Consider the following 17574-nt stretch of genomic DNA (forward strand, 5'->3'; position numbering starts at 1 on the left):
CTTCCTGATGAAGATCTTACCTCCACTTCTTGCAGTTTGGCCATTTTGGCTGTCCTCTGATGCTGGACCCATGGGGACATTCTCCCACAGTGGGAGCAGGCTGCTTGATCATGGTCTGGGCCGAGGCACCAATAACAATAATTGTGCCCGACAATGGCAGACATGATATGTGTGCACTGCCAGTAGTTAGTTAAACCCCGGTACCCTTTTTTCCAACATGGTTAGTACTGAAAAGTGCTGTTTGGGTATTGCGTTTAGTGAATTGAAGAAACTGAGGAGGAAAGAAGATTTGTGTCTGCACACTGACACAGATGAAAAAGAATGGGGAAACAAGAACAGGAGAATTGTGCAGGAACTCCCACGCATGAGTAGAGTATCACATCTTTGCTCCTTGGAGAAGATTCCAAACTGTGTGCCGTCAGATGACATCATCCCAAGAAAGCATGGCTAATGCAGCCTGCTTATCAATGGAAAATATAAAAGCCCATGAAACAGTTTTACTCGTGGAAATACCTTTGATTATTGCCATTATAATACTGGTAATATTCTGAGCTCCATATTCAAAATCATTTGTCTGGCTAAGTTACCAGGGCAGAGACATTCTAGGGTTCAGCCTGATAAATGCTGATTTTCAGTGTTATCTGGTTAACATAGGGCCTGATTCACTAAGGGGTAGATTTTCAGAGCCCTGCTCGCCTAAATCCGCCCAAAACCGGGCGGATTTAGGCGAGCAGGGCCCTGCGCGCCGGGAAGCCTATTTTACATAGGCCTCCCGGCGCGCGCAGAGCCCGGGACTCGCGTAAGTCCCGGGGTTCTCGGAGGGGGGCGTGTCGGGGGGCGGGCCCGGTCGTCGCGGCGTTCCGGGGGCGTGTCGGCAGCGTTTTGGGGGCGGGTACGGGGGCGTGGCTACGGCCGGGGGCGTGGCCGTGCCCTCCGTACCCGCCCCAGGTCGCGGCCCGGCGCGCAGCAGGCCCGCTGGCGCGCGGGGATTTACGTCTCCCTCCGGGAGGCGTAAATCCCCCGACAAAGGTAAGGGGGGGGTGTAGACAGGGCCGGGTGGGTGGGTTAGGTAGGGGAAGGGAGGGTAAGGTGAGGGGAGGGCAAAGGAAAGTTCCCTCCGAGGCCGCTCCGATTTCGGAGCGGCCTTGGAGGGAACGGGGGGAGGCAGCGCGGCTCGGCGCGCGCAGGCTATACAAAATCGATAGCCTTGCGCGCGCCGATCCAGGATTTTAGTGGATACGCGCGGCTCCGCGCGTATCTACTAAAATCCAGCGTACTTTTGCTTGAGTCTGATGCGCAAGCAAAAGTAGGCTGATCGCGCTTCTTTTAAAATCTACCCCTAAGCATTTTACCCATAGACACAGAATAGGAGAAAAGCCCACAGCTGGATAACTTTAGGACTGCTGAAGAACAGTCCTAAAGTTAGCTTTATTAGCTGGACAGCATCTGAATATTGACCTCCCTGTTTTCAGCACATCCAGCATTAGAAATACAGTGTAGATACCAGCTGCATATTTTTAGCATCTTTTTAAAGTATAGAGGAATTTAGGCTATGTCACTTACTCCAAAATTGTAATATTGTAGTATTCTTTCTCCTCCATTGTACCAGTCAATTGTGCATAGTATAGCTCTAATAAATGGCTACTACAGGATCTATAAAACACATTAGCATAGTAAGGATTCTGTCAGCAGATAGTGAACTGAAAATTGAAGATGAAGTTTAAAGATATTAGATGACAAATAGTGTAACTTACACACTCTGCAGTAAAGGAAGAGGTTCAAATACATGTCCTTCCATGGTTACAATTTTATTGGAGGAAAGGTCCCTGTTCAAAATAACAAACTCAGGTTAATAACTTCTAAAGATCTGCTTTTCGCCAGTATGACTGGTCTTACCAAAGCAAATAGTACATATTTACTATCACTCTAATTTTATGTCATGTAGCTAGGCTCAATAGGGAGATCTCTTTCCTTACAAAAAAGGGAAATGATGTCCAGAACAACATAGTAGATAATGGCAGATAAATACCAAGTGGCCCACCCAGTCTGCACTGCTAAGGACAGTCCCACTGTCAGCCATAGAAGCTTGATCACTTGTAAGATATTGATCCTTTACCAAGTCATTCTTTGCCTTCTTCCCATCCTGCAATTATGTGTATAGAAGTTCCCATACTTAATCCAACACTTGGGCCTTATTTTCCCATTTTCTCCCTCCATCTCCCCTTCTTCTCTCATGCCTCCATTTCACCCTCCTCTTCCCCTCATGCTTCTACTGCCGTCTTTCTACTTTATCTCCACTCTCCCCTGCCAATTAATATTCACATTTTAGCAATTGGACAACGAGTTTTAATAATTCTTATGATGCTGCTGATGTATTTGCTTATATCAGCAGAGGTAAGATGGGGAAATAAGAGTCATTTCTACAGTATTATGAGCAGAGTCTCCATTGATTGTGAGGGGCTTAGAGGAGAGGCATAGGAAGACAGCTGTTTACTCTAGGACTCAGGGGCCTGGAAGATGGACATAGATTTTCAGTTCTAGAATTGGATGCGTCAGGAACCAGTTGGTCTTAAATCAGCAACCTTGGAGAGGAAGAGATGGAAGAACCTAAGAGCAACCAGGAGTTTACCAAGGTATCTGTGAAATGAAAATGTTCTGTCAATGTATACCTTTTTTCTGGTAACATCCATGACATGAAATAAAAAAAATCCAGGTAAGCAAGTTGCTTACCTGTAATAGGTGGTCTGAGGACAGCAAGATACATAGTCATCACACATGGATGATATCAGCTGATGGAGCCCAGGTTGGAGCTTTTCTCAAGCTTTACACTTTTAAAAATGCTCTACTGAGCATGTGTGGGACTTCTGCATCAGTAAAGTGTGCACAGGGCCTCTCTCAGTTCGGTTCAAAGCTATAGCATTTATAAAAACCAATTACATGGGGAGGTAGCTGGGATTGTGAGGACTATGTATCTTGTTGTCCTCAGAGAACACTTGATATAGGTAAGCAACTTCAATTTTTCTGAGGAGACGTAGGATACAGGAGTCCTCACATATGGGAAAAAATGAACCAAATGATGCAAAAGACCAAAATAATGTGGCTAAAAGATACAGAAATTGTCCCAATTGCATTGGTCATCACTGGCTTGATTTAAAAGAACTTCCAAAGGCATCTAGACATCCTGTCCATATTACACCTTATGAACCCCTGAAGGAAGCTCTCTTTGGCACAGTGCAAGTATTAAAAAGGGCATTAGTGTGAATTTGAGATCAAGATCATACTTAACATACCCTGGCTTATGAGTGACATTCATTCCTGTCATGGTGTACACAAAATTTAATCCATTTAGAGACATTACTCTGAGTAAATACCTAGTTATTCTGAGAAGTATCCTCTTGTATTTTGACGTCTTTTAGAAATGTTCCTTTCGGAACTCCCACACCATTGTTTTTCCCCCAATGGATGTATCTCCTTCTGCATCATTGTCAATGCTGGTGCCCAGATGCTCACGAAATAGCAATCCAACACCTCTGGTTCCTTCTCTCCAATGTCTCCAACTGATGCTAATGGAGCATGGTATGCAGGAGGAGAGGTGACAGCTTCCTGGGTCACTTGAGTATCTGTGATAGTGATCTGGGCCCTCTGAAACCGGCTTAGGAGGAGAAAGACTGCTGCCAGAAGTTTTCTGCTCTCAGCACTGTACATCGACAGGGATTAATGTCAATGCTTCTTTGAGTTGCTTCCTGGTATCTCCTATTGCTGATAACGAATGAAAGTGAAGGATTCTGCTTCATTGCATGGGAGGAGTTAGAGGATGCTCTAGCTATGCTCAACTTCCAAAAAAAGAACAATGCTTCTTTGATATCAATGCAGCACCAGTATCCAGTGCAGCTCCAGGGCCCTTTGAGTTTGATGCTACTTATGATAAAGCAGGTGGATCAGACTTCTTCAAACAGAAGAGTTTCTCCATACACTCAGCTGTCATGAAGTGCTTAGTGAGGCAACTTCTGACCAGTGCCACAACCAGAGCTATCGTGTCTAGCACCCAAATAACACATGCATAAATCATGAGGGTAAGTGATCAACATTACACGGCTGCATCGAGTGCACCTCTTGCAGCCCCTGGCCTTCTTTTTCTTCTGGGGCATTTCCAAAAATAAGGCTAAAGCAAAATTTAATGACTAAGTTTTTGGAAAAACATGGCCAACCAATGCACAAATACTGATGCAAAAAATGTGGCTATGCGAAAAGAAAACTTAAAATTTCAATGAAAATCTATCTAAAGAAACTAAAGGAAAAATTTTTAAGAGAACAGAGGGAGGCCACAGCATAAACAAATCACTTATTTTACTGTTACTGATCAAAAATGCTAGCAATGAAATTGTCATGACCATTGGCTCCAAGGAAAAAAACAGAGGGGCCCTGCATGATGTGGAGTACCTCAGAAAATTCTGGAAACTTTAGAGTCACTGATCTGACCTGGCCTCCATTCAATACTGTGACTCTTTTCTAAGGACTGCATATCCTGCTTGTCCTCTGAGAACAGATATTACCTTGTTGCTCCAAAAGCAGTAATTGTCTCATTCTAGCATCCTACTTCAGCAGCACTGGGTAGCCCATGAAATAGATGTCCAAGCCAGACACAAGATGGCCGCTGTCTGAGAGTTCCTGTAAGACGCTCTGCTGAGTTTCTTCAACTATTTTGCTTTTTACACAGATTCTTCATGCCTAACACGAAGCGGAAGGCAAAGCTGAGGGAGAGTACAGTTAACTCTCTCTCCTTAGAGGGTAACCAACCCGGATTGACGCATTTTTTACAGGAACGCCAAATGAAGTGCTGGGAGAGCAAGCTGCTGCGGAGGAGGGCGGGGAGCGAATGCCGTCCCGCTGGCTGAGGCCATCTTGCTAACTCCCGGCACACCGAATACACCTATTCCTCCTTCTCAAATCCTTCTATCAACACTGGAAGGCTCTTCGACCCCCCCCCAAAGAGGTAATTCGTGGGGGGGGGGAGTGAATTCAGAGCGGGAAGGAAGAGAAGGTAGTAAAAGTTTACTTGAAGATGCTGAAGTAGCGCGGATCAGGGCTGTGAGTGCTGCATTTCTACCGAATGGACATGCTGATTCTGTTTTGATTAATCCAGCCTTAAGCCATTACTCTTCAGAGGCTGGAAGTAGAGAAGGCCTAGGGGATGCGAGTAAGCTGAAGGAAGAGTATGCCTCATTGAATAAAACTCCCCTTAAAAAACCAGCCAGCAGAGATTACTTTGAAGTTGGTCTGGGAGGCCTTGGTTACATTGGAAGCTTCCATATCATCACTAACAAAAGCTTTTCTGGATACAAATATTCAAACGCAAGTAAATGCTGTTTCCATAAATAAGATTTCATCAGACATGGAAACACTCAGATCCCGGATCACAGGGGTAGAAAAAGCTCAAACCTCTCTTCTTCAAGCAGAGCAGGTTCATGAGAAAAAATTGGAGAACTTGGAAAATTTGTCTAGAATCCTGAATGTAAGAGTTTTAAACTTTCCTATTATAAAGATGATTTCACCTATAGAACTCTTCAAAAATTATACTGCTCAAGTATTGAAGATTCCAAAGGAGGCTCTACCACTAATAGTGAAGGCTTATTATCTACCATTTTCTATTGAAGAAAGAGAAGATATTCCAGATCAAGATCAAACATTGGATATTTCTACAATGTTTGAACTATCTCAATCTTTTGAAGTAAAAAAAAGATGTTCCCTCTTGGTGAATTTTGCATTTCAAGCTGATAGAAATAATGTATTGAAGTGTTATATTCTTAATCGTTTATGGTCAAAAGATATGGATATATCCAGATCTTACCAGAAATACTCAATTACGCCATAAGAAATGTTTAGCTATGCGTAATGATGGTTCGCATCTTTCTAGATTCTCATACTCAAGGAAGTAATGGTTAACGGTGCTAGGTAGGAATTTGGCTATGTCTCTCAGATGTTTCTTTTTACAGTTTTCCTAAAAGATTTTGCTTTATTTCCTCTTGTGTCCTCCCCGATTTCTTTAGACTAATGGGGAATACTACTTAAACAGATTATCAAAGAGATGATTGCTTAGATTTTGTTATCTTTGTATTTCCTATGTTACTGTACAAGATTATTCTTGGAATGTATGTAGAATATTTGAAAAAAGAAAATTAAAAGAAAAAAAAGAATTTTGGTTTCCCAATTGCTTAGCCTGAATCACACTCAGACCCATCAGGAATAATTAAAACAAAACAAAACAAAACAAAAAAACCCCCCAAGAAACCTAAAAGTATAGAATCTTACAGGGTTTTTAATAGGAGTAAGCCGTCAAACGAATCCTTCTGGATTTTTTCCAAATGGTTGCTCTTGAGGATTCTAGGAACAGACAAGATTGTAATTTCAGGTTAATTCATTTTAGATCCAGTTTATATTATATAAAATACAGTAGATGTCATCCTTTCATTTAATCTACACAGTTTCCCTGCCTCCTCTTTTTAGAAGTTCAGCACACTCATACTGCTGCACTGTACACATTGACTTTAATTTCTCCCCTCTTTGGGTCTCTAATAGAGATGAATTATAGTTTGCTTAGTTTCATTTAGCATGCACATTTTTTTTGATGTGCATTAAAATCAAATATTTAAATTTGATATACTGCCTTTTTATACAAGACCTCAAGGTGGTTTACATACTGTAAATCAAAATGCACAATACATAAAATAAACAAATACCCATTTCTCACACAATACATTAATAAATTAATACAAATCCAATAAACAAACATTCCATCAATTATCCACATCACAAATAAAATCATCAATCATTGACATGTGAATTCTAGCATCATTTTGAGAGATCCAGTAGACTATAAACTATCACAGAAAACTTGGTCAAAATACCAGGTTTTAAATATACATGTATGCAACTGAATATAAAAACCTATTCAGTGAATATTAGTTTTTTACATGACCTCAAAGAATTAAACGAAACAGAAATAAAGTACAACAAACAAAAATATTTTGTCTGTACATCCTAGTCTCTAATATTGTATGCGATTGAGGATATAAGGTTCTATAATAAGTCTAACATTCCCTCTACTCAGCCAATGTACCTAATAACATGTGCAGTGCCCTCTAACCACCTGGTGCCAGTCCAGTCAGCTTGCGGTTTGAACAAAGTGGGATCCCATAGCCTTGTGGGACCTGCCAGGACTCAAGGTTCAAAGTGTGAGACAGCTGGCGTGGCATGAAGTGCTTGTTAAACAGTTGAGGGCCCTCGCACATGTTTGTAATAATCATAAAAATAATAATAGTAATAATAATCCACTTTCCAGAGGCAGTGAGTAAGTAGAAGGTGGTACACACAAAGATAAATATTCGAACAATAAGAATATTTTACATGAGATATAAGCTTGTTACAAATCTTATATACACAGAACTGTGCAGCTGAGAGAAAGAGAGTGTGTGTGTGTGATCTCCCTTGATGGTATAATTATTATCCAACTCTTCATTTGCATCTGTCTTTGTCGTGCCCTATCCCTTTGAAATGAATATCCTTATGGCCCTCACAACTCTGCATGCCTTCCAGAATGGGAGGAGATAACTACATTCTTTGAAATTTAAAGAAGCGATTAAAGCTACATAGTCTGACAAGGGTCAGCAATGGTGCAACATAATCCAGAAAATCATTGGACCTGGTCATACTGACATTTATCTCGCCATCCCCCCACCCCATTTCTTCCATCTACTATTCTGGCATATTTCTTTGCACTGCAAGCTGTGTCTGTCCTACGTGAGCTTAAATTCTCTCACAGCTTTGGTTGCTAATACCTTTGCTGGCAGGCTCTTCCACCACCATCTCAATGAAGAAGTACTGTATTTCCTCCTATTTCCCTTCCACCCTGAATTGTGTGGCTGTGTATCTGGCAGTGAAAAAGAAGCTGTGAAAGTGAAAGAATAAGAGGAATGCTCCTCTGAATCTTTACAAAGTTTGCTTGTAAAGCTGATAAAAGCTCCACATTATAATCTGAATGTTGGTGTCACTTTATTTTGTGATAGGTCCTGTGATTTTGCTAAAATTCAAACATAAAACTTACTATCCACTGGCATAGTAAAAACATAAAATCAAAACTGTAAGTAACTAAATAACTGATGAATTCATATGTGACAGAGGAAATTCAATGGTAATAGAGAAGGCACTGAGCTTTTGTTATGCACTGAATTCAGTGCTTTAAATTTTTGCAGTGAAGATAGAATATGTAACGAGGGGCCCCTAGATTCCCCACTAGTGTTACTTCCCTAATTCAGGAACAGCAATGGCACATTCCATGTCTAAGTTATGCACTGAATAACGTGATCTAAAAAAGGGAGAGACATCTCTGGAAATAAATGGAGAAATTACTACTTACCTGATAATTTCCTTTTCTTTAGTACAGACAGGTGGATCCAGATCAAGTGGGTAATGCACCTCTACCAGCAGATTGAGATGGAGAAAACCCCATGCACTGACATCAGCTCGCCAATATTCTCTGCAAAAGCCAACTGTGGACACACTAATAACACTTGAATATAATTATTAGCAGACCAACAAGCAAATACTCAGTTAACAGGAAACATTGAGTCAGATAAAGAGCATAATACCGCTAGCCTAAGGATAGGATCTGAAATTTACCAGTTATCCTCAGAACACAGTCACTCAGGAGGACAGTAGAATCACCATGGTAGCCAAGGGCAGGTAGGTAGATCCACCTATCTATACTAAAGAAAAGGAAATTATCAGGCAAGTAGTAATTTCTCATTTCTTAGTGTTTAGATAGATGGATCCAGAACAAGTGGGATGTACCAAAGCTTCTCCTGAACAGGGCGGAGACTGTCCACGGTCCAGTCAAAATTGCACATGTAAAAGCTGCGTCCTCCCCGGCCTGCACATCCAGACGATAATATCTGGAAAAGGTGTGTAAGGGGGACCATATCGCAGCTTGGCAAATGTCAATAGGCGACAATAATCTAACCTTTGTCCATGACACAGCCTGAGCCCTAATGGAATGAGCCCTAACCTGACTAGGCAATGGCTGCTCAGCATTCACTTATACGGCCGTGACAACCTCCTTAATCCAGCGAGTTATTATAGCTTGTGAAGCCGGCTCGCCCTGTTTACTTCCACCATGGAGAACAAACAGGCAATCCGTCTTTCTGAGAGGTTTAGAAAGCTCCGGATACCTCACCATATGCCTCTTGACATCAGAGAACCACAACACTAGGGATGTGAATCGTTTTTCTGACGAATTGCAAAATCGTACGATATTTCTAAATTCGTTAATATATCGGGTAAAAAAAGAAACGATCACTTTTCCCCCCAAATTTTCATAAAAATCGTTTTTTGGGTTAGTGCGCGCTAACAAAAAAACCGTTTATTTTTGTTATTTTTTGTTACTTTTTGCTGTTTTTGTTAGCGCGCACTAACGGGAGTTAGCGCGCACTAACCCAAAAAACGATTTTTCACTAAAAAAAAAACGGGGATCCGTGGGCGTTTTCCCGCGGCCAGACGATCCCAAAAGCTGGAACGATTGGGCACCCGATTCACATCCCTACACAACACGCAATATTCCTCCACATCTCTTTCCCTATCCAGAGACAGCAGGGAAATGGACTGATTCAAGTGAAAATCCGAAACCATTTTGGGCAAAAAAGAAGGAATAGTATGCAGCTGTATAGCCCCTGGAGTCACTCTAAGGAACAACTCCCACCAAGACAAAGCCTGCAGGTCAGATACTCTATGGGGCATACAAAGTGCTGCAAGAAACACAGTTTTCAAGGTCAGTAACTGCAAGAAAAGGACAAAGATGTTTCTCTCCTTTCAAGAAATGGGCCACATCTGGATGAGCCGGCAAGGGTCCACCATTCACCTGACCCCTGAAACAGGCAAGAGCTGCTACCTGTACCTTTAAGGAATTAAGGGACAATCCTTTATTCCATCCATCCTGAAAAAAATTCCAAAATGACTGGGATCTTAACCGAACAAGAACAACCTCTCGATCTTCACGCCAAGCCTCAAACACCTGCCAAACCCACACATAAGCCAAGGAAGTGGAAAACTTTCTTACTCGCAGAAAGGTGGCAATCCCTGCAGAAGAATATCCACGCTTCAGCAAGTGAGCCCTCTCAAGGGCCATACCATACCATACCATAAGACAAAATTAAGTCAGATCTTTGTGAAGAACAGGCCCCTGCCGCAGCAGATCCTTGTGCACCGGAAGCTGGAAGAGAGAGACCACAAGGAGCCTTCACAGATCTGCATACCATGGTCTCCTGGGCAAATCTGGTGCCACTAGAAGCACTCTCAATCTTCTGAATCACCCTGCCCTTAGGCCATAGGGGAAAGGCATACAGTGCTCACCTGACCAAGGACTTTGGATCTCTCCTGCAACTGAAGAAATGGGAAACCTTTGCAGTTGAAGAAGTCACTAGTAGGTCCAGAAATGGAAGGCAATCCTGGCCACTACTAGCAGAAACACCTTGTTTGACAATTTCCATTCACCTGGATCCAGACTCTGTCTGCTGAGAAAGTACACTCTTACATTGTCCTTTCCTGCAATGTGCGAGGCTGAGATCTCTTGAAAATGCACTTCCGCTCATTCCATAAGTTGGGCTATTTCCTGCGACACTTACTGGCTCTCGGTTCCTCCCTGCCGATTGATGTAAGCCAATGTCATTGCATTGTCTGACATTATTCTAACTGCTCAACCCTGCAATTGATCGCCGAGCCGCAAGCATGCCAACTGAACTTGCACAGGCTTCCCAGCCAATTGATACTCCAGACAGACTCTTCTGCACTCCAATGCTTTTGCACTGTCAGTTCCTGAGAGTGAGCTCCCCAACCTTGGAGGCTCGCATCTGTTGTGAGTACTAGCCAGTCCGGTGAGCTTAGAGAAACCCCTTTCTCAATGATCTGCTTTTTTTTAATATTGTTTTTATTGAGATTTTCATAGAATACAGACATAAGCAATATTGACAAGACACAATATAATATGGTAACAGTGGTATATTTGATCTAGAAACCTAAAACCCACCACCAACAGTAGTACAGAACAACAGGGTAAATATCAAGGTAAAGAACAACTCAGTGTGTCTACACCATCCTATACTCCAAAAGAACAATGTTCACCTGAAGCACATAAGGGATACCCCCCAAAGAGGGTTCCTGCTATATAAGCACAACTATAGATGATCTGCTTTTAACCACCACCGCAGGTGTGTGCAGACCTCCCTCGGCAGATGAAGCCAAATTGAAAAGTCCTAAAATTGTGGGCTGCAAAGAGACAGCAGAGTGCATTGAAGATGACAAATATGCACCCTTGCCCACAGCACAATTTCCAGGATCGCCGCCATCAATCTGGGCACCTGTAGATAGGATCGCACTGACAGGCATATTAAGTTCATCAATAGACGCACCTGTGACATCAACTTCTGAATACGACTCTCCGGCAGGAACACCCTGCCCTGTTTCGTGTTGAACCAACACCGAGATACTCTAGCGACTGGGACAGCTGAAGACTGCTCTTGGTCTGGTCACCACCCAACCAAGCTCCTGTAACAAGGAGATCACCTTGTGCGACACCAGGAGGCTCTCTTCCAGAGTCTTGGCCTGAATCAGCCAATTGTCCAAGTATGTAGACCAGAATCCCATCCTTTCTCAATTCTACCACCACCATGACTATAATCTTGGAAAAAATTATGGGTGCACTGGCCAAACCAAAAGGTAGCGCTCAAAACTGATAATGATGTCCCAAAATTGCGAAGCACAGACATTGTTGATGCTCTAGCCAGATGGGGATATACAAGTACACCTTGGACAAATCCAAGGGCATCAGAAACTCCCCCGACTGCACGGCCATTATCACTGACACAAGGTTTCCATGCAAAAACAAGTCACCTGCAAATGTCAGTTGACACCCCCCCCCCCCCTTTGAGATCCAGGACAGGGCGAAAAGAGCCCGCCTTCTTGGGCACAAGAAAATTAATTGAATATCGGTCCATATTTTCCTGAGACGCAGGCACTGGAACCACAGCCATCAGACTGAGGAGCCTTGACAATGAACACTCCATTGCTTGCCTCTTCTGCAGGAAGACACCATGAATACCTCCTGAGGAACACAGCAAAACCTCCAGCGCATATCCATCTTATATCACCTCCAGGACCTACTGGTTTGACGTGATTTCGACCCACCTCTGATAAATGAGAGAGGCAACCCTCTATCTCCTGCTCCCGGAGGTGGTTCGGTACACCTGCATTGGGAGGCTCTTGGGCTGTCTGGGATGAAAGGACTAAGACCTATCCAAAGATCAAAGCCTCTGAAAAGCTGCTCCTCTATAGGGTTGAAAACATTTGGATCCCCTTGAATGGCCTCTCATGCTAAAGAAACACAGCATCTGCTTCTTATCCTCTGGCAATCGAGGAACCTGGGACATTCCCCATCTATTGGCCATTTTCTCCAACTTGCTCCTAAACAAAAGCGAGTCTTTAAGTGCAACTTCGTAAGGTTAGACTTGAAGGTTGCATCGGCCGACCAATTTCCCAGTCATAACTGACGCCTGGCCTCTGTCACTGAAGCCACCCCTCTGGTTGAGGTGCAGACCAAATCTCAGCCTGCATCTGTCAAAAAGGCGGCTGCTGGTTCCATCACTGCCCTGGAATTCACACCAGATTCATTGATCTCATGAGAGAGAAGTAAACAAGAGTGAGCCATCAGGGAACAACAAGAAGCTATCTGCAAATTCATTGCCATTGCTTCAAATGCTTGCTTAAGGATGGCCTCAATTCTCCTATCCTGAGCATCCTTCAAGGCTGCTCCTCCTTCTCCAGGAATAGTAGTCCACTTTCAGAAAGTGTATTTGCTCTCTTGCAGCTGGCTCCAGGGGGTACAGCCCTTCCAAGAGTTGTCCCCCTTTACAATTCGCTTCAGGGGTGCCCCACTCAAGATCAATCAATTCTGGAATGGGCTCCATTATAGGGAAAGAAACATGAGGCTTTACATTAAGAAGTCAAAATGGGATTCTTTTGTGGCTTAGCTGGGGTCTCAGCACTCGGTACTCCCAACACCTTCAGCGTCTGGGAAACCACAGCCGGCAATTCATCCCTGTGAAGAAACGCAACGCCATTTTATACCACTGCAAACCCTGAGGAATAACCCTATCCTCCAGGGAGCAGGGATCCCAGTCATCATCCATGTCCTCATCATAATGCCCCATAGCAGGGCAAAACACACCCCGGCGCCTGCCCACTCCACCAATCTTGCAGGATTTCACAGCCTGCAATCCCGGCCTGTCAACCTTGGTTGGCTCCAACTTTCATGCCTGTAGAAAGGACTGTAGCCCCTGAAAAAATTCCATCCAAGAAAATGGAAGAAGGATCCATGGCACTGAGTGCTCCTCCCCTATTGCTAATCCAGTTAGGGAGGCCTCAAAACCATTTGAAACATCTGACACATCCCATTCAGGTTCCATTCCCGTAACTTTAGGGAAGGGCAGGGCTCAGTAAAATCTGCTGGTGAACTCCTCTGAGCCTCCAGGCAGCACTGACATAGGTTAGAGCAGGGGTCAGGAACCTTTTTGGCTGAGAGAGCCATAAACGCCACATATTTTAAAATGTAATTCCATGAGAGCCATACAATATGTTTAAAACTAAATACAAGTAAATGTGTGCATTTTATGTAAGATCACACTTTTAAAGTACAATAAGTCTCTGAAAATATTACACCAGGCCTTAAGACACCAATACATCTCCTATTAGGAAAACAGACCAAGTCAGGCTGCTATAGAGTCCTACACAGAAACTACACGCCAGCAGAAAACCTCACCTGAATCACGTGCTGTCCCTCACCTAACATAGAATAAAGAGACCAAAACGCATAACAAGAAGCATGCAGACAAAAACTGAATTGGAAACTGCAACAAGCCAGAGTCTCTGTATGCAGTGTAACAAAGGAAAAAAGAAACATCACACATCCTTATAAAACAAATCAAGAAATATAAAATCATCAGCAGTAAAACTGTACTAACAAAAAGAACATATTTCGAAACAGCTGATGAGTGGAATATCCAATAATTAAAAACTCATATAAAACATTTCCAGATACCAACAAAATATTTCAAAATAGCAGACACAAAGATCCAGTAATGAAAAATAATAAGGATACAAAAATTTTTTTGCTCTGCATACCTGGGAACGTTTGATATCCAGGTGTCCTGAGATTGTTCTGAATTAGCAGGAGGTGGGGTGGTTTGCTTGGAACTTTCTCCTCTCTCAGTCACATACCAGCGCTCTCTCTCACACTGGCTCTCAATGACACACCTATACACACATGCTCTCAGTCACTCACATATACAAATGTTTTTTCTCTCTCACTTATATAGGCTCTTAATTACACATTTACACACATGCTGTCTATCTTTTCACGCTTACACACACACAGGCTTTCAATCACATAAATACATGCTGTCTTTTTCTCTCACACACAGACTCTCATTCACATGCTTACAAACATGTCCTCTCTTTCTCTCATTTACACACAGGCTCTCAATCACATACTCACATGCTCCCTCACCTAAATCAGCTCTCAATCACACACAGACACACATGGTCTCTCTCTCTCATTTAAACACAGGCTCTCAATCACATACTCACATGCTCCCTCACCTAAATCAGCTCTCAATCACACAGACACACATGGTCTCTCTCTCTCATTTAAACACAGGCTCTCAATCACATACTCACATGCTCCATCACCTAAACCAGCTCTCAATCAGACACAGACACACATGATCTCTCTCTTACTTATACACACAGGCTCTTAATCATACATACACATGATCTCTCTCACACACAAAGGATCTCAATCATACACACATACTCTTTCTCACAAACAGGTTTTCAATTACAAACTTACACATACAGGGTCCCAATGGTAAACTTACATTCATGCTCTCTCTCTCACAGGCAGGATCTCAATCACAGACATACTCTCTTTCACATATACAGGCTCTCAATCATTCACATACATGCAATCTCTCACTCACACACACAGGATCTCAAACACACATGCTTGCTCGCTCATTCACTCTCTCTCCCCCCCCCCCCCGGGAACTCGCGGCAGCAGCAGCCACCTCCCAACGCTAACCTCCTTCATTTTCAGCCCTCGCGGAGGCGAAGGCGGAGTCCCATCGGCCGCGGTTGAAGATTTTCATTTTCCTCTGAGCCGCGCTGCAGTCTTCTTCCCGTCGGACACTAGCGTGCCTGCGCGGGTCTTCCCGCGCAGGCACCCGATGCTCTCCACTTCCTCTTCCGGGCCGCGGGAAGAAGAGAGCACCGGCGTGCTCTCTTCTTCCCGCGGCCCGGAAGAGGAAGTGGAGAGCATCGGGTGCCTGCGCGGGAAGACCCGCGCAGGCACCCGATGACTCCAGCGCTGGCACCCGGCTGACACCCGATGACTCCCGCGCAGGCACCCGGATGACTCCAGTCGGCGTGCTCTCTTCTCCTCCCCCCCCCGCGGCCCGGAAGAGGAAGTGGTGAGCATCGGGTGCCTGCGCGGAAGAAGAGACCACGCTAGTGTGGTCTCTTCTTCCCGCGCAGGCACCCGATGCTCTCCACTTCCTCTTCCGGGCCGCGGGGGGGGGGGGGGGGGGGAGGAGAAGAGAGCACGCCGGTGCCGTTGACTCCAGCTGTCCTGCCGCGTTCCGCCCGGGCTGACAGCATTTTAAGCCCGGGCGGCGGAGGACCGGGGAGCAGCTGGGTCAGCGGGGAACCGCGAAGTATGGCGACACGTGTCTGCGAGCCAGATGCAGCCCTCAAAAGAGCCATATCTGGCTCGCGAGCCATGGGTTCCCGACCCCTGGGTTAGAGGGTACATCAGGCTGTGAAGTCCTAATATGATAAGCAGCACACGCCGCAAGGCACTCAGGCTTCTTTATTATGTGTCAACTATCAAAACTCTCAACAGTGTCTGACATCAGAGGGTCTAAATCTCCGTCTGTCCAAAATAAGGATGCCCAACCTGGACGTCCAAAAACTGGATGCACAAACCTGGACATCCAAGTATGCAGCCCAGGCGGATGCCTCACCTGGACACGCAGGTGCGAACCAACTGCAGGTCCAGGTATGCAGCAGACATGTGCAGAACAAAAACGCGTGAACACCGCCGGGGCCTACCACGCAGTGCCATAGAAAAGCCTGAGAACAAGGCTTAGCCTAAAAGGCTGTTCAACTCCCCAGAATGCCACAATCCCCAAGCCCTCCACGGAGGTGGGAAACAACATTGGATTTGGCGTGCTGAGGCTCGAAGACCGGAAAAAGGGGTCCTTAATACTCTCCTAGCCCCTTACTCTCTTCTTGTAAATTGAGTGTCCATTTTCCTAACCTGCCGCCAAGATTTTTTTTCATGCTGCTTCCTGTCGTTCCTCCTACTTAGTATCGGGAGGAACCACAGAAAAACAGTTTTTTTGGCTTTTTTGTGGCGGCTTGAAGTGGGTGAAGACAAAGCCAGCTCCAGCTGGCATTCAATTTTGCTTGTTAAAATGTGTGAGCTGGGCACACGGTGATTTTTTGCATTGGGGGTAATAGTTAATAGCCTCATCTACATGGCTTTTACATGTGATGAGCACTATTAGCTAGATGCTGGTTTGGACGCACTAATCCCATTATTGCATTGGGAGTTATTCTAGCGTGTCTAAAAAACACGTCCAACACGCAGCAAACAGTGTGCTAGGCTAAACGCACTGTATTGCATCAGGCCCCTCTGAGAGAGGGAATACTAGGATTAATAGGGAGTAGGATTTTTCCTGTCCAGGAAAGGAGAGTACGTTCTACCAGAAAAGAGGAGGAGGAAACCCTTGTATTTGGAGAAGAGGCATCTCCCAATGGTCTCCAGAAGCATTCTAGAGGAACCAAATAATAGTCTGCTACAAATCTAGCTGGTGAAAGAGGGATTTTACTAACTCAGTCAGATTCACAGGAATGTGTCTGGTATACCAATTAAGGATAAGGAGAGGAATCTTAGATACAGCCTCCAGTCCAAGAGTAATTTAGAGGAAGATTCTCCAGGAACTGGGGTGTTTTGGACAAGGCCGACACAGGAAATTGCAAATAAGTTGTCAACCTGGGGAACAGATGATTAGGGGCAGTGGGAGGCATAAAGGTCCTAAATAATATTTCCCTGGCCCTAAAATCGTATATTTCTGGTCAACAGTGTGGTACCAATCTTTAACAAGTTGCAAAGATATTTCTTGGCTGGGGATAGACCTGATCCAAATACAATTTGTGCAAGTTGTGGATGACCAGGAGTGAATAGATGCCACCCATTCTAAATATACAGTCTGTGAAATTATTTCAGTTGAAGAAGTTTATGCTAAGTAAAGACTTTTTTCCTTGGAACACCAGCCTTGTATGATTACACACTAGCTACCTTGATTTTCCAAAGTGGAGCCCTGAAATAAATCTTTCCACCAAAAAAAAGACTCCTCTAATACTCTTTTCTAGTAAAGGATATAAGAAATGGATGCTACATGTACACCATTG

General features: G+C 44.2%; 1 protein-coding gene across 3 annotated transcripts in view; it reads right to left on the reverse strand.

Annotated features, from left to right (window-relative positions):
- Positions 1–17574, reverse strand: part of LOC115074498 — a 172150-nt gene that overhangs the window by 150645 nt on the left and 3931 nt on the right. For all 3 annotated transcript variants that reach the window (XM_029573993.1, XM_029573995.1, XM_029573994.1), the window contains 2 exons: positions 6310–6381; positions 1755–1826 (listed from right to left, as the gene is read on the reverse strand). In XM_029573993.1, coding sequence (XP_029429853.1) covers positions 1755–1826; positions 6310–6381 — 144 coding nt within the window. The remainder of the gene's footprint in view (positions 1–1754; positions 1827–6309; positions 6382–17574) is intronic.

Source organism: Rhinatrema bivittatum, chromosome 12 (assembly GCF_901001135.1).
Source record: "Rhinatrema bivittatum chromosome 12, aRhiBiv1.1, whole genome shotgun sequence".
In the NCBI taxonomy this organism is placed as follows: Eukaryota; Metazoa; Chordata; class Amphibia; order Gymnophiona; family Rhinatrematidae; genus Rhinatrema; species Rhinatrema bivittatum.